This window comes from Ascaphus truei, chromosome 4, assembly GCF_040206685.1.
Source record: "Ascaphus truei isolate aAscTru1 chromosome 4, aAscTru1.hap1, whole genome shotgun sequence".
Lineage (NCBI taxonomy): Eukaryota > Metazoa > Chordata > Amphibia > Anura > Ascaphidae > Ascaphus > Ascaphus truei.
Genome location: NC_134486.1, coordinates 54,164,842 through 54,189,034, shown reverse-complemented (window position 1 = coordinate 54,189,034; position 24,193 = coordinate 54,164,842). Strand labels below are relative to the sequence as shown.

General features: G+C 43.3%; 1 protein-coding gene across 1 annotated transcript; it reads left to right on the top strand.

Moving 5' to 3' along the window:
• The first annotated feature begins 465 nt into the window (after window positions 1–465).
• Window positions 466–19,556, top strand: LOC142492252 (uncharacterized). Its single transcript, XM_075594923.1, has 5 exons — window positions 466–499; window positions 9,313–9,390; window positions 9,756–10,365; window positions 18,741–18,861; window positions 19,398–19,556. The coding sequence occupies exons 1-5, from the start codon at window positions 466–468 to the stop codon at window positions 19,554–19,556; spliced, it is 1,002 nt and encodes a 333-aa protein (XP_075451038.1).
• Window positions 19,557–24,193: the final 4,637 nt, after the last annotated feature.

Below are 24,193 nucleotides of genomic sequence, written 5' to 3'. Positions count from 1 at the left end.
CCCTGGACACAGTTGGCCTTCTCTGGCTGGAGATCGAATAGTGCCACTAGTTACTGCACTAGTGGGCACCTTGAACTTGCTGCTTCACCTTGTAACATCAACCCGCAGCAACCACACTAACTTTAGGCAGTTCAGTGCCTTATATACCTCAGGAAGCAGGCACATCTCTGATGTAACTAACTAGGGACTCAGAGCATGTAGCCACTCCCATCCATACATAGGGCACCTCACCAGGGTGTGAGGGCAAACCTCCATAATTACTGCTGGCATTACTGTAACTTACCAGGTTTTGCTGCCAGCATGAGAGATGGCTGTAGGCATTGTTATGCATGACTACACAGGAAAATCACAGCATACAGCAAAAACAAAAAACAATGGGAGTACTCTTGTCTTTTGAAATAGAGTCCTGTGAAACAGCAGTATATAGCAAGCAAAGAAATCAAAGTAACACGGCTGTTTTTAGAAATGCAAGTCTACAAATCTGCACTAGCCGTACCAGGTAATGCAGAGAGAGACAACCCTTATCTTGAAAATGAATGTATAAGAGCCTGAAGTGCTGACACCAGGTACTGCAGTAAAATGCAAGGATTTTTTTTTTTTTATATATATATAAGGAAATTCTTCTCAGGGACAAAATGTAAAAAAAATCCTGCTGAACACTTTGCGGCAAAAAAAAACCCTTCAAGATCCCAAATGGCGTTTCCAAAAACCAAAACAAAAGTACTTATCTTCCTCCAATAAGACCGTGTCTGCTGATGCAGGACAGCAGAGAATCTGTTCCGGCGATGTCCAGAGATGGCCTTTGTTTTTCTCATGAGGGAGACTCCTGAAGTGGGTAGGAACTCGGTGGCCAGAACAGCAGGGAGGCAAGGATTGTTGGGGTCACGGGCTGAGGTCGTTGGCAGGCAGCAAGCAGGTTTATCAGGGTCCAGGCAGGGGTCGGCAACAGGAAGGCATGAGCATGAACTGGGCAGGGGAGCAGGCAGGGCCGTCAACAGGGGGGGACAGCAGGTACTGGCTTCCCGGGCCCCGTAAGTCAAGGGGCCAGGCTGTCCGGGCCCCCTGTGCAGCCATGTCCCTTGACAAATCCCATCGCCCGGTCATCACGGGGCGACAGGAGTTTGCGCACTGCTGAGCCGCACTCTCTACAAAAAAAACCCCTCCTGATTGGCTGCCCGTGCTGGCGCTCCCCCCTCCTGATTGGCTGCCCATGCTGGCGCGCTGCCAGGATGTCTTTTTTGGCCGCACCAAGCTCTATACAGCGAGGCCGCCTTTTCCTGCAGGGATCCTGCATGGAGCAAGTAAGGTAAGTACTGCTCCATGCCTCCCCCTCACCTCCCATGCCTCCATATTTCCCCCCCTTGCTCCATTTGCACCCCCCCTGCTCTGTTTGTCCCCCCTTGCTCTGTTTGGCCCCCTTTGCTTCAGTTTGCCCCCTTGCTCTGATTGCCCCCCTTGCTCCATTGGCTCAGTGTCACAGTGTCAGTGTCAGAACACCAACCCACAGTCAGTAATAGTCCCCCACCCATCAGTCACCAACTGTCACCCACCCAACTGTCACCCACCCAAGTGTCAGTCAGTCACCCACCTACCCCCTCACCCCTACTCTCTCTCTCTCTCTCTCTCTCTCTCTCTCTCTCTCTCTCTCTCTCTCTCTGTCTCTCTCTGTCAAATCCTCCCACCTGGGCCCTAACAAAGTTGATCATCTAACTCTCCCCCACCCCCCTCCCCTGGCCCATACTGAATCCCCCGAGGACTTTTGTCACATTGGATGTAGCATTGGGTATCTTTGTCTTCTGTTGAAAATATTAAAATTAACCGATTGCATTGTAATGTTTTTTTCCGTATTAACAATAACAAGAAAACAGTTAAGTAAAAATTGCGTGCTGAAAAAAAATTCCATGGTCGGTGCGCTATGGGTTGGGGGGGGTGGGGGGGTGGGGGGGTGATCCTGCTCCTTTCATTTGTCCTGGGCCCCATGAGTTCTGTTGGCGGACCTGGGAGCAGGAACTGAGACCAGGGAGCAGGAACCAAACGGGGACAAGCCAGATTATAGGCAAGGACTTTTAATAAATACCGGACTAAATACAGAAACAAGCAGAAATGGATCAGGACAGAGGGAGTCTGGACACAAAACAAAGGCCAGGGGATACAGGAAACAGGAACCTATAAAGACAGAACAGAGAAGGAGCATAGGAGCACCAAGAGAAGACAGAGAGGAAACCCCAGAGCAGACAGAGAAAGGAACTGGAAGAGAGGGAGATTGTGAGGAATCCGCTCCTGGGTTTTGGCTGGAACTCATCCTTGCATAGCTGTGGAGTTTCCAGACAACCCCTCCTTGCTGCTGCAATCAAGAACCACCTGTTCTGGACTCACTCTGCAGTCTCCTTCATGCTGCTTGCTATGCCGTTCTGTCCCTATTGGCTGCCCATGCTATTTAGGGTTAGCCCTTCCCCTCAGGAAGTGGCAAAGCATAATCCAAGTCTGTTTGGATGTAATGGTGCTTGCTACAAGCACGCCTGTCTGGCCATTCTCTTCCTGTGTGAAGCACTGGTTCCCCAGTGCTAAGCTTCTAGTTCCTGTGGCCTGCTGCATATTTCCCTTGCAGAGGCCTTCATGCTGTCCTACCCCTGTCCTCCTTACAGGGGCCCTTTTCCTATGCTGAAGCTGCTCCGCTGAAGTTATTGCTTTCCTTGCTGAAGATTTCCTGATGACGACCCTAGCTTGTGACCGCGACCGGACCTGACTTTGTGGCCTAAGGTCGGTGCATATACATCCCCACCTCAGTCCCGTGGTCCGGTACCAGTTTGTGGCAAGCACGATCGTTACAGAGATTTAGGAAACGATGTCAGGCCTATTCCTGAAACTACCTCCCAATGTCAATATTAGTGTGTCTCCAATGAGTAGACACAAGCTACAGTACCTAGCAACTTGCAAATAACATGCAGTGGTTGGAAAATCCCCCACAAATCTACTCGCCGAACCAAAAAATCTACTCCCCACCTAGCCCCGCCCCTAGTCCCGCCCCCAAAAATAAATAAATTGAATAAATTCCTAGTAAGAACAACTTTCGTTTTTGACATAAGTTTATTTATTGTATTAAATTATACTACAATTAGTCCTTGTCACATAGGTGTGTGTGTATATAAATGTCGGATTTGGAGAAAAAAAAGCCAGATATGAATGACTAGTTTCCTGAACCCCTTAACCAGTGTCTGGATGCCCCCGCTTCACAAGTTCTAAAGCAGCAATCCTGCCTGGGATCTTACCTGATCCGCAGTCCCTCAATGTCCAGGTACCTCATTCCCGCAATGTTATATGTTGGAGGGGAGGTGTTCCCTACCTGTCTTCTTGGTTAGGGGGGATTCCGATGTCTCCCGTGTGAAGCTTGATTCAGATCTGGAAGAAAGCAGTATAGGTTATTTCAGTGTAGGTATAGGGCAGTTAAAATATATAGGGTAAATAAGATATCCAGATCCAGAGAATGAGACAGAGAGAGTGTGAGAGAGAGCGAGACAGAGAGAATGTGTGAGAGAGCGAGACAGAGAGAGTGTGAGAGAGAGCGATACAGAGAGAGTGTGAGAGAGTGAGAAAGAGAGAGTGTGAGAGAGAGCGATACAGAGAGAGTGTGAGAGAGAGCGAGACAGAGAGAGTGTGAGAGAGATCGAGACAGAGAGAGTGTGAGAGAGAGCGAGGCAGAGAGAGTGTTATAGAGAGCGAGACAGAGAGAGTGTGAGAGAGAGCGAGACAGAGAGAGTGTGAGAGAGAGCGAGACAGAGAGAGTGTGAGAGAGAGAGAGACAGAGAGTGTGAGAGAGTGAGACAAAGAGAGTGTGAGAGAGCAAGACAGAGAGTGTGAGAGAGCAAGAAACAGAGAGGGTGAGAGAGACAGAGGGTGAGAGAGACAGAGGGTGAGAGACAGAGGTGAGAGACTGGGAGAGAGTGGGTGACTGACTGACTGGGTGATTGGGTGGGGGGTGACTGACTGGGTGATTGGGAGGGGGGGGGTGACTGACTGGGTGATTGGGTGGGGGGGTGACTGACTGGATGGGGGGGTGACTGACTGGGTGATTGGGTGGGGGGGTGACTGACTGGGTGATTGGGTGGGGGGGTGACTGACTGGGTGAGTGGTTGGGGGGTGACTGACTGGGTGATTGGGTGGGGGGGTGACTGACTGGGTGATTGGGTGGGTGGGGTGACTGATTGGGGGGGTACTTCTGGTGTCACACACACACACACACACACACACACACACACACACACACACACACACACACACACACACACACACACACACACACACACACACACACACACACACACACACACACACACACACACACACACACACTCTTTCTGTCCCATATACACACACACACACACACTCTCTCTTTCTGTCCCATACACACACACACACTCTCTCTTTCTGTCCCATACACACACACACACACACACAGTCTCTTTCTGTCCCATACAGACACACACACATACTCTCTCTCTCTCTTTCTGTCCCACACAGACACAGACACACACACACACACTCTCTCTCTTTCTGACACACACACACACACACACACACACACACACACACACACACACACACACACACACACACACACACACACACACACACACACACACACACACACACACACACTCTCTCTCTCTTTCTGTCCCATACACACACACAAACACACACACACTATCTCTATTTCTGTCCCATACACACACACTCTCTCTCTCTTTCTGTCCCACACACACACACACTCTCTCTCTCCCATACACAACACACACTCTCTCTCTCCCATACACAACACACACTCTCTCTCCCATACACAACACACACTCTCTCTCCCATACACAACACACACTCTCTCTCCCATACACAACACACTCTCTTTCCCATACACACACTTTCTCTCCCATACAAACACATGGGACATTGGAAGAGAGGAAAGGCTGGCGACCAAGCAGGCGGCTCCCCACCAGGAGCCAGCAGCGACCACACACCACCACCACTGCCACACTCTCTCCTCCCCCCCCCTCACGCCAATCTCCCGCCCCGCACGGGCAGCCAAGGGAGCGCCGGGGACCGGGGGAAGGAACACCCCTGCACCACCACTGCCCTGCTCCCGCCAATCTCCCGCCCCGCACGGGCAGCCAAGGGAGCTCCGGGGCCCGGAGGAAGAACACCCCCGCAACACCACTGCCCCGCTCCCCACCCCTGCGCCAATCTCCTGCGTGGGCAGACAAGGGAGCTCCAGGGACTGGGGGGAAGGAACACCCCCGCACCACCATCACTGTCCCCCACCACCACCACTGCACCACACCCGCCAATCTGCCGCCCCACGTGGACAGCCAAGGGAGCACCGGGGGGAAGGAACACCCCTGCTACCACCTCCTGCCCCGAGCGGGCAGCCAGCCAGCCACGGGAACCGGGGGCAGGAGGCAGGGACACGCGCGCGAGCAGCAACACACACACACACACTTTTACACTTACACTTACTTACCCGTGCAGAGAAGGAAGGGCGGCTTGACTGCTCAGTGCCAAAAAAAAAAGGTCCTGGCAGCTCCATCCCGCATCACGCCGAATCAGCCAATCAGCTAGAGGGATTTTTTATTTGTATTTTTTTTTGAGCAGGGGATTTTTTTTTTGCAGAGCAGGGGAAATTTAACTGGCCACCAGCCAATATCCACTCGCACCTGGCGAGTGGGTGACCGGGTTTGTCGAACACTGATAACATGCCACAAAATATTTTTATGCACAACATACTCACTGCCTCCACCTCAAAGCCGTCCAAAAATCCAACTGCCCAGTTAACTGGCTCAAAGGAGCCCTTTAATTATATCTTTCCAAGGCGTCAATATAACTTCAAGCACAATAGCAATAAGGCCCCGATTTACTAAATAGTATTATGCCATGAGCCACCTTCTGCTCCATTCAATAAAATGGGCTATGTGTCTTCTGTATTTTATGGCATAGCATCGTTTATTGAATATGGTCCTAATCTATAAATGATCTATAAAAGGTGTAAATCTTTATAAATACACTTTGTTTGTATGTACATCAGCTTTTTGTATGGACGCCACATGCACAATGTAATTTTCATTCACCTACAGTATATACAGTATAGTGGTCCAAATGTGATACTATGGGCCTCATGCAGTAAGCGTCGATTATGTGAAATCGGCAATCTTACCGATTAGTCATGTTATTGGCGTTTTTTCCTCTCCGTATGCAGTAAGTGCCGAATACATTCAAAATCAACCCGAAAACAAATCCGCCCACTCTCACGATGATTAGCCGATCACACACAGGTGTATCGGCGTGCGTGGCGCGGTGCTGATAGGTTGCCCAATCACAAATCTTGCTGAATCAGGCGAAACAAGCATGTTTTGGATTGCGCGCCATATTTAAAGGCAACGTGTACTGCTATTCATTCTCTGTGTTGTTGGGAGTGAGAGAGAGAGAGACGCACAGAGCTGGCTGTTTGAAGATTTGCATATTGACTGAGAGACTTGTTGTGTATTGGGTGAGCTTTGTCCATTGTTGTTTTGTTTACATCTTTGTCTTGTTTTATATGTGGAAGTGTTTCGTGTGATTGCCTGTACATTTGTTGTCTGTTTTTTGTGAGTGCTGGAAGTATGCCCGCAAAGCGTGGGAAGAGTGATGCTGGTGGGAGTGGGAGTGCTACTCGTGCGAGTACGCGTCGGAGTGAACGTACTGTTCAGGGGAGTGATGTTGCTGAGAGTGAGAGTGGTGTTGCAGGGAGTGGGAGTGCTGGTGCTGCGAGTGGTGTTGCTGGGAGTGGGAGTGCTGTTGCTGGGAGTGGGAGTGCTGTTGCTGGGAGTGGGAGTGCTGTTGCTGGGAGTGGGAGTGCTGGTGCTGGGAGTGGGAGTGCTGTTGCTGGGAGTGGGAGTGCTGGTGCTGGGAGTGCTGGTGCTAGGAGTGTGAGTGCTGGTGCTAGGAGTGTGAGTGCTGGTGCTAGGAGTGTGAGTGCTTGTGCTAGGAGTGGGAGTGCTGGTGCTGGGAGTGCTGCTGGTGGCGCAGTTGCTGATGGGGTGGATGGTGGTGGCGTGCTTGCTGGTGGGCAGCTTTTGGAGGCTCTTCCATTGGAAGAAGGAGAGTCCAGTCAGCACCAGCCAAGCTCTGACCCTAAACCTGCTCGGAAGAAACGTGTGGAGAAGCCACGTAATCCTCGCTTCAATGACCAGGAAAATACAGCTCTTGTCACTGGCATTCTGGAGCACTATGACAGTATATATGGACATTTACTAGGTAAGTGTACATTTACAATTATTATTCAAATACATGTGATCCTAGGTCATCTGAGTTTTGTCACAATATCTTTCTATGTTAATTAGTCTGGAAACACAGCTTTTTAGCATGCCTTACAAGGACAACTAAACACAGGCGGTCAATTTGCCATAACTGCATACAATATGAATGCAACCTTGCTTACATGTATAGGTTTAGTAGTGAATGCTCATGTGCTTCACATATTACACATAAAACAGCATGTTTGCTATCTCTTGGAACAGCTAGCAGTGTAGGAAACTGGTGCTTATATTATTATTAATTTACCTCATATATTTGATATGTTTTTCAAGGGCGGACAAGTTCAGCAAGCAGAAAAGAAATGTGGGACACAATAGTCATTGGTGTCAATGCGTGTGGGAATCATGTGAGGGACAAGCGGAATTGTCACAAGAGATTTGATGATATTAGGTCCAAATTGAAAAAGAAAATACAACACCAACGCGTGCATGCTACTGGCACTGGAGGTGGGCCCACACCACAACGTCTCATATTAAGTCCATTGGAGGAGCTGCTTCGGGCAAAATTACTTCCCGTCATCGTGGAAGGCTTACCTGGTGACCGTGATATAGGAATTTACCCCTCACAATTTCCACCAGGTGAGAAATATTACTGTACTAGGCGTGTCGTTGCTTACAGTTATTTTGCATAGTTACACTGCTTTTTATACTGTCTTCACAATATAAGCATACCTGCATCTATATATGTATATGTCTGATTCTGTATATATATATATATATCTAAATAGACATATATGTTGTAGTCCTACTAAAAGCAGTAACTAATATAGCACGTGCCATTGCGTGCTCATTTACATGTGAATTCCCAAAATGCATTGCTGCAGTGGAAGCAATTGATGGTGGGCGAAGATGGGGAACAACAGGGTAGTACACATGTGTAACACATGTTAATGAGAAATTATTACTAGCTACAGGTACAGAACAGAAATATGTAGAATATTATTGTGTATTTATTTATTTTACTCCGACAAACATGACATTACTGCCTATTTTAAGCATGCATCAAATATATTGCATGCAACGGCCTACAAACATCACTTGCACTAACACATCTATAGTTGTTTATGAAAAGGTCCATTTTTGCTTTAAGTCATATACAGACAGCATAATGAGGCACACGTATCATATTTTATGTCATTGTTTTCATAACTTCAAAACTGCACACGACTATTTAGCTCATCTACCATTGTGTTAAAGCAGCTGCAATTAATATCTCATCACAGCATACACTTCAACAGAGGGGGTGGGGTTCAGCACACACACTAATTACAGCCTCATTTTAGGGGCAACTTAGTTCACACCATTTTCACCTGTTTCAAGTAATTGAAAGGTGTGGCTCATTAGGCTTTTTGGGGAAGGGAATACCGTTCTTACAACCTGACTAGCACAACTGAAGTTAATCACACTCATTTGAAAGCTTCACTTTAGCTACTAAATGCCCCAACAACTCATTACTTATCAAACCGTACGTCACACATTAGTTCACTCATATCTATAGTTGAACTACTATCAACGACACATTATCACACACTGCATGTGTTGTCTTGTTTAGTCACAGCCACATTCATGTGTGCCACATCTTATATTAATGTACCACACATATCCTCTACCAAAAGCAACACTTTTTGCAATATGACCACCTTCATGATAACCATTGTGAATGGTCATCTCATGATAGTTATGTACATTATGATACTGATATCACTACACAACATATGATTTTTATGTACAAATTTAATGTATTTTTCCTCACGCATTACTGCAGAACCATAGTATGTTGTATGTTAGGGAACTCAAAACTTCTAAGTACACAGGCATGTACATTGTTATTACAACTATTTATGTTCACTTTCACACACACATTTTGGGTTAAGGAAATGATGCTGTTAGGTACTCATAAATACAGAACATACAATAACTGTTTGTTCAATATTTACACATGTAAATGTAAAACTTATGTTATTGTTATATATAGTTGCCCCTGAAGGACATGTGTCACCTGAGACTGAACAAGTGTCTTCACCTGGGTCAGCCAGCTCAACACACCTAGAAGGTGAGTGTATCAGTTGGTGGCCATATAATATGTGCTCTTCTATATGTTATGTTGTCATGTTCATTATTTGTTTTGCACATCTTCTTTAAATAGGATTACTTAGTGTCAGTGAAAATGAAGTGTAAGGCAACTTGTATTGTGTTAGTGATGTTAACTATCATGTAGGAGTTGTGAGTTTACAGCAAGTTTTCATTCACTCATATTTCATTCTGAGTCCAAACATTATTCTTAAGTCAAGGTAGTTTTTAATGTGAGGTTATAAAACGTATGGAAACATGTTAGTTGTTACTTATGACACAGTACAATTACATAGTAACACAGCAGAGATTAACATGCCATTTAATAATGTGTACATTTATTTGTAGAACATGATGAAGAGGATTTTGATGATGATGATGATGATGATGATGATGCCGCCGCCGCCGCCATAGACACACAAATACAAGCAAGTGACCATGAAGAGGTTCCAATTGAAACTGTTTTACCGCCAAATCGTCCAGCAAAAACCACATATGATGCAATTGTAGCTTCTGAGGGAAAAATTGTGGAAGCAGAAAATCGTCGCCATTCTGACCTGATGACAGTGCTGGAAAGGATGATTGCACTGCAGGAAGAAACAGTTTCACAATTGGCACATCTCCACAGAGTCTTCATTGAAGTGCCGAAACAGTTGCAAAAAATCAACACCTCATTCGAAGCATTAGTTGTTCAGCAAACACAAGCTAATTACTGGAGAATGACTAATGTACCACAATTCAACACCTCCCAGCCAGGATCTGTTCATGCAGGTCAGTTTTCACCACATTCATCTGATATTCATTCACCAGGCCCAAATGTTACCGGTCAAGTAGCAGAGATTGCTGTGCAGGTTCCTGACGACATACTACCACTGCCATCTGTACAAAATCAGCAGCTGACACCTACAAAGGAGCCCACAAAAACAAAATACAAGCAGTTACTACTGACCAGTTTTTGGTCAAAAACAACAAAAGACACACATGAAACAGACCAACCATCACTTGTGCAGTGTCTACCAACTTGCTCACAGTCACTACCCAAAAGCCCTGTAGGTGAATCACTGCCCAAAAGCCCTGTAGGTGAATCACTGCCCAAAAGCCCTGTAGGTGAATCACTGGCCACAAGCCCTGTAGGTGAGTCACTGGCCACAAGCCCCGTAGGTGAACAGTCACTGCCCAAAAGCCCTGTAGGTGAGTCACTGCCCACAAGCCCTGCCCGTGAAGTGCCAGAGGCCACTCAAAGTGGCTCTGCTGTGCCTAAAGTTGGTGGCAAAAGAAAAAGGAAAATTCAAGAGACAACAAGCAGGCCTGTTACTCGCTCGCAAAAGGAACAAAAAAAATAAATGTTATAATTCAGAAAATATGTCTTTGGCCTTGTTTTGTTGACTTCACATTATCTAATTACTATTGTATGTATGCTGAAGACTGTGTTGTTTCCAAACTTTCAAGTATGTTCTTGTACACGTGAAGTTTTGGAAATGTTTACACTCCTAATTAATGAATAGTGTTCTAAATATTTATGTTTTAATCGTCTGTTCAGTAATGGTCCACCAGGAGCCAGTTGCTAAGTTTAGAGAAGCTGCCATTGACTTTGCAGCAAAACATTGCATTTGGGTGTGTTAATTGATGTAAGAATTGCATATGCATATTAGTCACATGCATTTATAAAAACACCTAAGTAACTGCAAACATCTTTCTTGTACGTGTACAGCAGGATTATGTGTAAATTATTACTTACCTTTGCCTTGCTTGGGCATTCTAATTTTGTCCTTTAATCATTTGTGTGTTCTTGTTTCAATAACATCTCAGAATGTATAAAAATATATATACACACACACAGTGTGTGTGTGTGTGTGTGTGTGTGTGTGTGTGTGTATATATGTGTGTGTGTATATATATATATATATGTATATATATATATGTGTATATATATATATGTGTATATATATATGTGTATATATATATATATATATATATATATATATATATATATATATATATATATAGTACTATATAAACTGGTATACATGTATTTTACAAACTAATACACTTCATGCTTCCTTGTGAAAGCACACTATTTTAATAATACAGGCATAATGTTTGAGAAATATCCTAAGTATGAGACTCTAACAGTATTGTGCTTAAACAAATGTTTATTACTTCATTCAATCATGTTTCTCACCATTTAAATAGGTTTCATACAAGGTATACTTACTGCCATCAATGTTGTGTGTACTCCTGCAATATTAAAAAAATAAAATATAATATATAAATATATATATATTTTTATAAGAGAGATATATTTAGATATATATATATATATATATATATATATATATATATATATATATATATACACACGTATTTAAACTCATGCAGACAGGGAGTTAACCAGACTTTCACATACACACAGAAATGTAAGCGGGGAAAAAACATTTCTTTTTGCAGGTGTGTGTTTTTACTGATATGCCTGGCTAAGAAATATTTTCACACAGTGGTCTTTGTTAGTTTTCAAAAACACACTATGTGAACGCATTCAAAGTCTAGGGATGTTTTTCACAAACGAGATAAAAGAAGGAGAAATGTTTCTCCCACAGTCCCATATCACGAACCACAACTGTTAACCCAATTAGACAAACAAATCCAATTGGCGTTTGAAATAAGGAGTCAAAGTAGTTAGTTTTGTTGACCTTGACAAGGAAAAACAGGAGTTTGTTAGCCATTCAGCACATTCATTTTGATGAGCAAATAACACAGACCTGCACACAGCTTTTGTGCTACTCAGACATGGCTGATGAATTCGTTAACAATATTAATCCCCTTTTAGGGTATAAGTACATGATCTGTGAAGCCATCTTGAACAGTCGCGGACAGAAAGCAAGCACACGCCAAATCGATGATTTCATTCGAGCAAAATATCCTTATTACCAAGACCGTAAGCATGCACGGAATTTTAATTCCTCAATAAGATTCACTTTATCAAGTAATGACTTTTTTGAACGTGACCAGGATAAGCTACAACACACCTATGGTTTCTGGAAGATTGCCCCGGAAAAACAATTTCTCCTGAAAGACGGCACTTATATTGTCGTGAAAGGCATATTTATTCCTAATGGCAATAGCAATGTATCCGCTACTACTGATCCGTTTGAATCGATACGTGCTGCAATATCTGCAGCCTCCATTCCTGAAACCCACATTGTACAAGAACAAAAGTACTATGATTATGTACCAAGCCTTTCAGCTGAAAATGCATTGGAATGGGAACCCGAAGAAATGAACCTACCTCCCGACCAATTATTTGAAGAAAGCAGTGGCGATTCCTATGAGCGCATCCTGGAGGAGATATGTGTCATACTGGATTCAGCGGTTGGGTCAAGCGTGGATGAAAATGCCTTGCATTTCTGGAGCGACCAGTTGCAGCCAGGCGAAGAGTTAATTCTAGAAGAATGGTAAATATAACAATCGTTATGCGTTGACTCTGCGTTTAAATTTTTTTTTTTTTTTGTAACCACCATTTTCACTTTCAATGCGTGGGTACAGCGTAACATTGCAGACTGCATAACATGTAGCGATCACAAACAAATTGTTTCCTAATACAATATAGTAGAACCTGAAAGAGTAGTACACATTGCTGACGGTATACATATACGTACTTTCCTATCCCTTTAAACATATTAGCAACATTTTTCCATAACTCTAACACATACCTGTTTTGTTATCATGCAACATCTACAACATTGAAAACCGGGTCCACCACGTATGACGTGGGACCCTTGTCATGGGCCAAGGCGTCCTTAAAAAGGATTACGGATGTAAGTCCCGCCCCCAAGCGACGTGCGCGCCTCAAAGCCTATTGGCTGTCATGTTTTGTTATAGTAACGGTAACTGCAGTGTGTGATGCGTGCGGCTCAGTGTTTGTAGGCGTACCCTGGGCGTTAGCCGAATGTTAATTGAGTGGGAGGAGTGTTAGCGTGCGTTTCACGCTGGCTTAACATGACGTCACACGTATTGCATTTGCGCATTGTGTTATCGGCCGTCCTTTCTGTCCAAACACGTCTGGTTTAAAAGAATACAGATGTACTCGTTTAGAATGATTTTAGTTTCATCTTCATTGTATTTGAAATAAAGATGTGATGTTTACTGGTATTTTCTACATGTATTGAACGCACAACGTTCGCTTTGTTTTGCGCATGCGCTAACAGTTAGTGGAGCCAAGCGTGAAGTGCGTGCGCACACTAAGATGTGCGCGCACATTTTTCAGTATACAGGCAACGTTCACTTCATATACATAGTTATGGCTGCTACAAATGATAATAAAAATTACATACTGATGTACACTTGTAGTTGTAACATATAAATGAGTGACGTGTGTATGTACACAATCATATAGAGCTGTGTAACGCGTTGTCACGGATACATATATAGTAAGGTGCCATATTTGACCATCATGTGTTTGCTGTATTTCAGAGATGTCGGGGAAGATACAATCGGATCAATGTATGATTTCAGAAGAGTCTACCTTTATATGAGATGATTGTGAGGAGGAGCCACCGACTACTATACTACATATGGAACTAATTTTATATTGCTTGCAGCGCTTATTAACAAACAATTAAAAAAGTGATACCCTTATGCCTATATTGCATAAGCACTTAATTAACATAATGATGTTGCAAAATAGTGCCTATTGAATTTTTCTTGAGTGTTCTTTAATGACTACTAACATTTTATGACATGGTGTGTTTTTTATATAACAACCATTCCCACTCTGCTAACACATTTGTGTATTCTATTGTGTAATGGAACGTATGACTGTCGAAACTATGTAACAATAATAATAATAATAATATGAGCATGTTCATGTATAGGGCTGCTAGTTGTACGCAGCGATTTACAGACACATGTTTCAGCCTGAGGTCCCTGGCCCGTGGAACGTACAAATGTTTTTTTGCCGCATGAGGCACAGGGAGATAAAGTGACTTGGCCAAGGTCACAAGGAACCCACACCGGGAATTGAACCAGACTCCCCTGCTTCAAACTATCAGTGCCAGTGTGTGTCTTTACTCACTGAGCCACTCCTTCTCCCAATGTAAAGGACACTTACAACCAAGTAGCCATTTATATTTAAAATCTCTTGTTACATGGGTATGTAGATAAAATGGTTTGGGACTGTAGCAAATAATGTTACTGGCCAGATGTTATGGTCCCCTCCAATGCATGATGTTCTGAATATGACATCACCATCATGTTATGAAGTACGTTTCTGTGTATATTTCATTAACCTAACTAACTATAGTTTACGGTGTTTATTAATCGTTTAAAAATACATAGTATAGTCAATATGATGATATAAGCTACCATAATAAAGCTGGTGTTATCATTTGTCGGTGTTATACATGGATCCTACACCAATTGATAGAGACACAAACAGTTGTCTTAAAAAGTGTGTCTATGCTAGTGATGAATGTGCTCCCGTAAGTAAACAAATAAGTACAGTTATCCCCTTTTCTCCAAACACCTCTATATTACATTAATGGAAATTATAAGGAAACATACATAAAATGTGATGAAATGTGAGTAATCATTTTGTAATACAATGCACATGAAACCTCAAGAGTAGCTAAATGCATATACATGATACAGAAAGTACATATATGTAACATTTGTGTTTAAACCAATATGTTGTGTTTTTAGTTCAAATAATTATAGGAAGATTGAGGTAGCCACATCTTATGAGAGATGTCAGCAAATATACATACCATGATCAGTCATACTGCAAATATACCTATAATGCAAAGGAACAATATATAAATTGCAAACATTGACATGCCATCTTCAGTACCGTAAACAACACATCAAAGTGTGTATTTGGTGTTAAATGTGCAACACCATGTATATTTAATGACATTCAAAATGTAAATGAGCCTGGTGTACACATCATATGGATGTACATGTTACACTGCACCAATAACATTGTATGTAAGCATACTAGAAGCATGAATGAGTATGGGCATAATATGTGTATTGTGTTAGCATAAGGAACAACACAATGCTAAAATATTAGTGCTTTGTTACCCCAGTTGTATTCACATACACACAACTAAAGTACAATTGAAGAGGGATTATATAACCTGTGCAACAATAACATACCGGTGCCACATCCCTTTGTGCACACAGCAGAGAAAAGAAAGGTGTGCAACCCATATTCATCTGTGTCCTAACAGAAGGTTATATAAAAAAAAATTATTGTTAAGATAACATAATGTAAGTATAAAAGTAGAACTTGGAACATATCTGTTTTTACTTACAAGAAAAAAATGAATTGATGAGATTCTGGCGTGTCTGGCCACCACTGGCTGTTTGTTCATTTTCAGCAGCTACATGGGTGGGATGCTCGTCTACCAAAGGCTCAGCTAGGTCTGATTGTACATTGTGCCTGAGTGCAACATTGTGCAAAATGCAACAGGCAAGGATAATATCAGAGACTTTTTGAGGCTTGTATAGAAGAGCCCCACCAGTTCTGTCCAGACACCTAAATCTGGTCTTGAGTAGGCCAAATGTCCTCTCTATAACAGATCTTGTAGATATATGGGCTGCATTGTACCTCTCCTCTGCTTCAGTTTGAGGGTTTAGCACCGGAGTCAAGAGCCACGGCCTAATTCCGTATCCTGAGTCACCTATAATGAATGGAGCACACATAAGCTTACATTAGTGATCAAATTCTACAATGCCAACATTCCTAAATAAAAATGTGTTTTGTGTTATAACATGTAAATGTGTACTCACCCAGCAGCCAACCATATTCAAAATGTCCCTCTTCGAACGCATGGAAGACTGAAGAGTTCCTCAGGATAGAGGAATCGTGACTGGAACCAGGGAATTTGGGTACCACATGCATTATCCTCATCGTGGCATCACATACCACCTGTACATTGAGTGAATGGTAGTGCTTCCGATTGCGGTACACATGCTCACTCTGACTAGGTGCAATCAAAGCAACATGTGTGCAATCGATTGCACCCAGCACACATGGTATCCCTGCTATATTATAAAAGCCAGTCCTGACTTCCAGCCACTCTGTCGCCTCTGTAGGAAAATGAATATAATTCCTAGCGCGTCTATTGAGTGCATAGAGAAACTGGGTCAAGGCCCGCGAGAATGTAGATTGCGAGACCCCGCCCACTATGCCCACAGTTGTCTGGTATGACGCGGAAGCAAGATAATGTAATGAGCACAGCATTTTAACAAGCCCAGGGACTGCACGACCTCTGGCTGTGAAAAAATCTAAATCTCCCCTTATCTCCTGATAAAGAGCTATGATTGCTGCTGAACTCAAACGATAGCGACTTACAATCTCCTCCTCACTCATCCCATCTAACAGGGTTCTCTCCCTGTACAGACGCGGACGAGGCACAACTTGTCTCCTCTGTCTTCTCCTCTGATCTCCTGTCCCTCTCCCTGTCCCTCGGCCTGTCCCTCTCCCTGTCCCTGTCGTATCCGCGTCACTGTCCCTGTCACTGTCCCTCGGTGTGTCCCTCCCTTGCCCTATATGATTGTCTTCATCATCAAGCATGTCATAGAAAAGAATGTTCCTCCGTCTCCTAAACAATCTCAACATTTTGAAATGAGTAGCTGTGAATGAGCAGGTAATGGGCGTCCTTTAAATAGGTATAATGATGTCAGGTGACATAGTAAAATGCAAGGTTTTACATGAACATAATAAAGTACTTGTGTGGCAAGCTGTGTGCAGTTGTTGTGTGTATTCTGCAGGGAATGATGATATTTGCCAATGATGTGACGTGATGCTTTGTACAAACATTGCTTGCAAATAAATAGTTGCATGTGCAATGCATGTAAAACTTGTGAACGCAAGAGTCAGTCATGTAATGAGACAAAAAGGCTGAGATTGATGTGGGAAAAGTTTTGTGTAACATGTGTAATTAGCCATGTTATTGTGACATGTTGCCAACAATGAATAGTCGTGTGCATATGCATGCATTTCTGTAAGGAGGATAGTTGGTATAGAATGAGTTAACAAGGTGTCCCAATGCTGAATTACTGTACATGTGTGTATAAGTTAGGTTGAAGTGCTTGTAATGCTACGGTTACAATGTAAACATGCAATGTGATTGAGCGTCCAATAAGTGACGTCATGAAAATAGGGAGGACCAAACGTAGATGTAAACATGAGAATTTAGATGTACATGAACGTTTAAAGATGCGTGACACATTACAAGCATTGTGTAATGTAAAGGAACATGAATATACGGTGTATGTGTGACATGTGTGACATGTGTAACATCATGTAAACAATTGTCGATCAATGCAGTAAAATGTGTGCTATGATGTGAGGTTCTCCTTTAAGAGTTGAGTATAGTATTTTCCCTTGCCACATCATCACATGATGAGTAATGTGACCCGCAAATGCTGCAAACATGTAAAAGTATAATGTTATGCAAATAATACACGTCAGCCGTGACACAATGCAGGGAATGCCCCCCACACTGTAATGCAAATGACGTTTGTATTGTGAGCAATGAAACGTAAACAGTACTATACTGTTATACGTCCCCGCTCCATTGACTCCATTGATGTACAGAAGATTTTTTTTTTCTAAGTGCCGTTCCGGCAGCCTTAGCGATCGTTCTCCCGTCCAAACTGCCAACTTTAGTTGGCGGGAGAAATCGGCCATAACATCTCAATTTCGTAGTGCCGATCAGCCCCGATAAGCTGTTTTTTTTTGTTGAATCCAGCCGATTTAAAAAAGTGGCGATCAGTGGCGAAAACAGGCTTATCGGCAGCCGACTGGCCATAACAAAATAATCGGCTCCGAAACCTGGCGAAATCAAGCACTTATCGGCGCTTACTGAATCTCAAACCCAATTTTGGCTATAAAATGGTGATAATTCCCTTATCAACGCTTACTGCATGAGGCCCTATATGTGTAGCACAAATTTTTCATTTAGAATCCCACCATTTTTTTTGTTGACAGACTAATGGTCCCACTTTCTATTTAAAGGCAAATTAAATAATTTTAGGAAGCCTTTGTCCCTGTCTGTTGTGTAAGTATAGATATTACATAATCATTTCTAACATCTGGTTAGAATAGTGTAATAAATGAAATGATCATTTTTTTTTAGTGACGCACAGAACAACTATTTTTTTTAAGTCACTTTAACCACAGCCTGTATAAGATATTTAACAATGTAGTTCAATCATAACAGCAAATGTAAGTTGTTGAGTTTTTTTACTCCTACTGTCACACAAAAAAAACCAGAGACCAGCATGTCACGTATGATTTTACATAAGTGCTTTTATCTGGCTGTGCAGTTGGCCTGTTATACACATTATCACCCTAACCTTTGGCACATTTTACTTCCAATGGCAGGCACCTGAAATTTACAAAGACATTTCTCCATCTATTTTAGCCTCATATGATTTGCTTCACCAGGTAAATTCTGTGTGATGTGGAGAAGAAATCAAATATGCAGCATTGTCAATCTTGCTTTGATTGTCAGGAAACAATCCTTCCAGTCGTGATAGAAGGATTAAATGCCTCTCCATACCCAACTTCATCTATATACAACCAACTATTCCATTAATTTTATCCGATACAATAAGGAACTCTGCAGCACACACTTACATTTTCCCAAGTATGTTCATGGAATTCTTATTCATTAATTCCAGTCCCTCGTCTCCAAGGTTCTACTCTCCTGATGTGACATACACAATTCTATTATTGAATAAAGATGCAAAGAGTCAAGTTGAGCTGAACGAGACAATATTCTACAACATTTCATTTTCTATCTTGTTAATGATAACGCATAGTACCCTATTTCCTCAATTGTAAGACGCCATCGATTCTAAGACGCACCCTTGATTTAATAAAAACATTTTGGGGAAAAAAACTACTATACTAAATGTGCAGTATTTCTTTTTGAACTAGCAGACAATAGCATACACTAAATTTTATCTACACTAAACTAGACTGCACTACAACTTTATGCTGCGGTCATGCTGCTGCGGAGCACACTTAGCGAGATCACTTCAGTGATTCCCAATAAGTATGGTCACTCTTATGCGGTGATCGTGCATGTGCACGTACGCTCTCCAAAGCTCAGCGCTTGGAGGGACATGGAAATTTGATTTCCAAGCGCTGAGCAAGGTTACATGATCCTTCAATAACGAATGGGGGGTGGGGGGGAGAGAGACAGACACAGAATAGAGAGAATGGATGGGAGGGAGAGAATGGAGCGTTACACACACAGACACACACACACAGCTTCTCTGCACCTCCTGCAGTGCACAACTTGTAAAGCGAGAAGGGCCGAACTGCTCCAAGGAAAACAGATTTGGGCCGCACGGGTAAAATCATCATCATCATCATCATCATCATCATCATCATCATCATCATCATCATCATCATCATCATCATCATCATATCTCCCCCAGCACCTCTCATCATCATCAACATCATCATCCTCTTCATATCTCCTCCAGCACCCTTCATCAATCTCTCCCAGCACCCCTCATCATCCTCATATATCTGCCCCAGCACCCCTCATCATCCTCATATCTCCCCCAGAACTCATCATCTTCATATATCTCCCCCAGCACACCTCATCATCAACCTTTGCGAGACTCACCCTATATCTCACACCTCCCTCTCTCCCCCTCACCCATACACAATACTCCCCCCCAGACCACACACATCCCACCCCCCTGCACTTCACCCCCCTGCACCTCATCTCACATCACTCTCCCCCTGCATCTCACATCACATCACTCCCGTGCACCTCACCTCACATCACCCCCTGCACCTCACATCCCCCCCGCACCTCACCCCACTACACCTCACCCCCCCTGCACCCCTCCTGCACCTCATCTCACACCACTCTCCCCCTGCATCTCACATCACATCACTCCCCTGCACCTCACATCACCCCCCCTGCACCTCACATCCCCCCTGCACCTCACCTCACCCCACTACACCTCACCCCCCTGCACCCACCTGTACCTCACCTACCCCCTGCCCCTCACATCACATCACCCGCCTGCACCTCACCTCACAACACCTCACCCCCCCCTGTACCTCACCTCCCCCCCTGCACCTCACCTCCCCCCCCTGCACCTCACCTCCACCCCCTGCACCTCACCTCCCCACCCCTGCACCTCCCCCCCTGCACCTCACCTCACCTTACTCTCCCCCTACACCTCAAATCACAGCGGCAGAGCAGGAAGGACTAGCACACTCGCAAGCAGCGGGCACAGGAAGTGCCACACACATATAGCATGCAGTCCTGAGAGAAGGCTCGAGGGGGAGGAGGAGGGGAAGAGCGGGCTCACGTGCCGGAGAGGAGGGGGAGAGCGGGCTCGCGGGGGGGCAAGCGGGCTCGTGGGGGGGAGAGCAGGCTCGGGAGGGAGGAGGACTGGGAAAGCCGCCGCGGGCCGCATAATGAGTGCAGGCGGACCGCATGCAGCCGCGGGCCACGTGTTGTGCAGGCCTGACGTAGAGGTTCGACAGGGGGGAGGGGAGGGGAGGGGCTGCTGGGCAATGTGAAGATCCCTGGCAGGCATCTCTAGCTGATTTCTCTGCACCTCATGGAGGGGGGGGGGCGTGATTGGAGCCATGCTGTTGCTGCACACTGTTCACAGTTCCCCGGCACACTGTTCCCTGGCCGATATCTCCAGCAGCACCCCCTAGCTGATTTTCTTTCTTTTTTTTAGTACATCAATTCTAAGACGCATCCCTATTTCAGACACGTGAAAATGGGGGAAAAGGTGCGTCTTAGAATCGAGGAAATATGGTAGTTGCTTTGCTACAGTAGGCTTGTTCTTGAAAAATTTTAATAAAAATAAGTAATACAAAATATATTTTTCTTTTGGGGTAAGCAAAAAGTCCATACAGTAAGTCGTCTCACTGACAAACGCCAAACTCTCACTGATGGCGTTAAGCATACATAGCACCAGTCCTTTTTAGCAAGATATTTAAAAATAAACACACAATGTCCAGTGCACAGCAGTAATAAATCACTAAGGCCACGCTTATAGTGCCGGCGACGCGACTTCGCCCGAAAACAAATGCATTGTCGCTGCCGTGTGTGCTTATAGTAAGCGTGACGGCGACAAAGCAACGGGCAACGCGATTTTTTACAGCTGGGAATATTTGATTTTCAGGGGCTGTCACCTCATGTGACAGCCCCTGAACCAATCAATGGCCTGGCCGCCCATGCCGCCGCCGCAAAGCGAAATACAACTTTCGCTAGAGGCGATGGTTGACGTCACGCGTCGCCGTCGCGGGCACTATACGCGCAGCCTAAGACTGCTTTGTTGGTGAAAAAAAGGTGACATCACTGTTTATTTGACATCATAACAGCAATAAGTGTGAACTTACAGGAACTGACAAGTCACCAGCCTACACGTTTCACTCCAACAAGGTGCTTCATCAGGGGTGTAACAGGAAGGGCAAAATACAGCTCTTTTAAACACAGGTCTTAAAGGCACGCATACCAAATACACAAAATAAGCAATATCATACAATTACACAATAATTAAAATAAAGATAAGCAAGAATATATCCAAGAGCAAAAATACATGTCAATATACAATTAATTGAACGCCAAAAACGATCAGTAATGTTATTAAACATGCAATATTTACATGTATTGCCTTTTGCACATTTATACATGCCATTAAATCTATTGTGTAGTGACTGGCGACCAAGAAATCAAGCTGGGGTACGTATGAGTGCCCAAAATAGGTCTTTTTGAACACAAACCAAGGAACGTCCCTGATAAAAGTTTTCAAATCTGTATTAAAACTTAACCCATGTCAGTGTCTATTGATGATGGATTGAATATCCAATGCTTAAATACTATATTGGGTAATACAATTGAATCTTTCATTATTATTATTTTTTAGAAGGATTCTGATTACAAACAGTTTGGGAATTCTTAACAGCAAACACCTTAATTATAGTACATGACATACTTTGAGTATGATGTTCCCTAGTGCAGGGGAGCTCAACTCCAGTCCTCAAGGCCCTCCAACAGGTCAGGTTTTCAGGATATCCCAGCTTAAGCACAGGTGGCTCAATCAGCGGCTCAGTCAATGACTGAGCTGAAGCCGGGATATCCTGAAAACCTGACCTGTTGGAGGGCCTTGAGTACTGGAGTTCAGGACCCCTGCCCTAGTGCACCGATGGATCTTCTGGAACCAATTACATGATTTCATTCATTAGAAGCAGGCTATTCTCTCTAGAATTAACCTATTGCCTATTACCTTGAATTGATTATGATGTCATCAGGCACCAGAAAGATTTTTTATGTGATAGCGCTGCTTAGTATACATAGATCTGAATATCTACATTGTTGCAATTCCAACTGATCTTCCTATTTCCTGAAGCTATTAGCTATGCCATCACATATTACCCCTTATGTTTGATAACAGCACAACATGTCCTACACTATAATTAGAACCAATTCTGTACATTTACCCCCAAAATATTTATTACATTACTGTTCTGTATATTTCCAAAAACTTCAGGATGAACAGAAAAGCCAATTCAGTCTGACTAGCGTTACCAAAGTATAATCTATCACTTGCTCTTGGAAAAAAGAATACAAAATCTTTTGATTCAATTGCTGTCCATCATCTTGATTAGGGGTAAAGGAACAGAATGTAAAACTAAAAACAAACGTTTGAAATACAGTCATAAACTGTGAACAATTCCCGGAAATTGTATACTAAAAGCAAACATGTAGGTTATCTGTTAGAGGTCTATCGAGGAGAGAACTTAAGCTATGATCTTAAAATATATGATTGTTCTTCACTCTCTCCTGTTTTCCATTAAGCAAGATTACTTTCTTGTAGTGACAGAATAGTTCACACAGCCATTAGCAAAGCTAAAAAAGGAATAACTCTTTTCAAAAGGAATAGTGGGAGTCTTAGTGATGCATGGGCTGTATACCAATGCTTCATTAAGTTTATTCATACAGTAGTTCAAATTTGAGGAAGAGTGAATCACTAGGTTTAAGAGTCCAAAGCTTTATTTCACAGTTCCATGGTTCCAACAGTGTACATAGTGCAAACTTGACTTTCAAAAGTACATCAGATTTTAAAGTATAGTTTTCAAAAAATGTTGCAACTTGTGCAGATATGTACATTGTATAAGATAGTATACTTTATAGACTGCCCCTGATATACAACAGTGTTATTAATGCAGCAGTCCAAGCTGCCTTTTTTCCCCTTTAATATGTACATCAATAAAATCCACACAATAATAAGTAATTAGCTAAGTACCCAATCGATCCATTCTCCTGTGATCGATTAGTGAAGATGTGGTTAACTAAATGGCTGTCAGTGCAGCAGAAGAGGACCAAAGATGCAAAGTTCTGTGAGGAAGATCATGTGACCAGGCGGTGACTAGATACAATTGGTGCACTGCTAGAGAGAGGGCAGGGCTCAAAAAGGGGTGTGCCTGTTTCAGAAGAGGGAGGTGACTTTGTAAATGGTTGCTATAGAAACAAAAAATGCTTGTTACATTATATTACATTAAAAATGTAATCCAGAGTTGTTGTTTTTTAAAAATGCTACAAGTATTTTCTCATAGTACAGAACTGATTTATTTAAAAAAAAAAAAAAAAAAAAAACACATGTAGGATATTGCTTGGTCTGCAGCTTTAATAAGCGAATTTAGAGAGAATTCCTAGCAGTGAGGTAGGGAAGACCTTATTTGATGCAACAAGGAAGAAGCAGTGCTCCACAATATGGCTGTCGCTTGT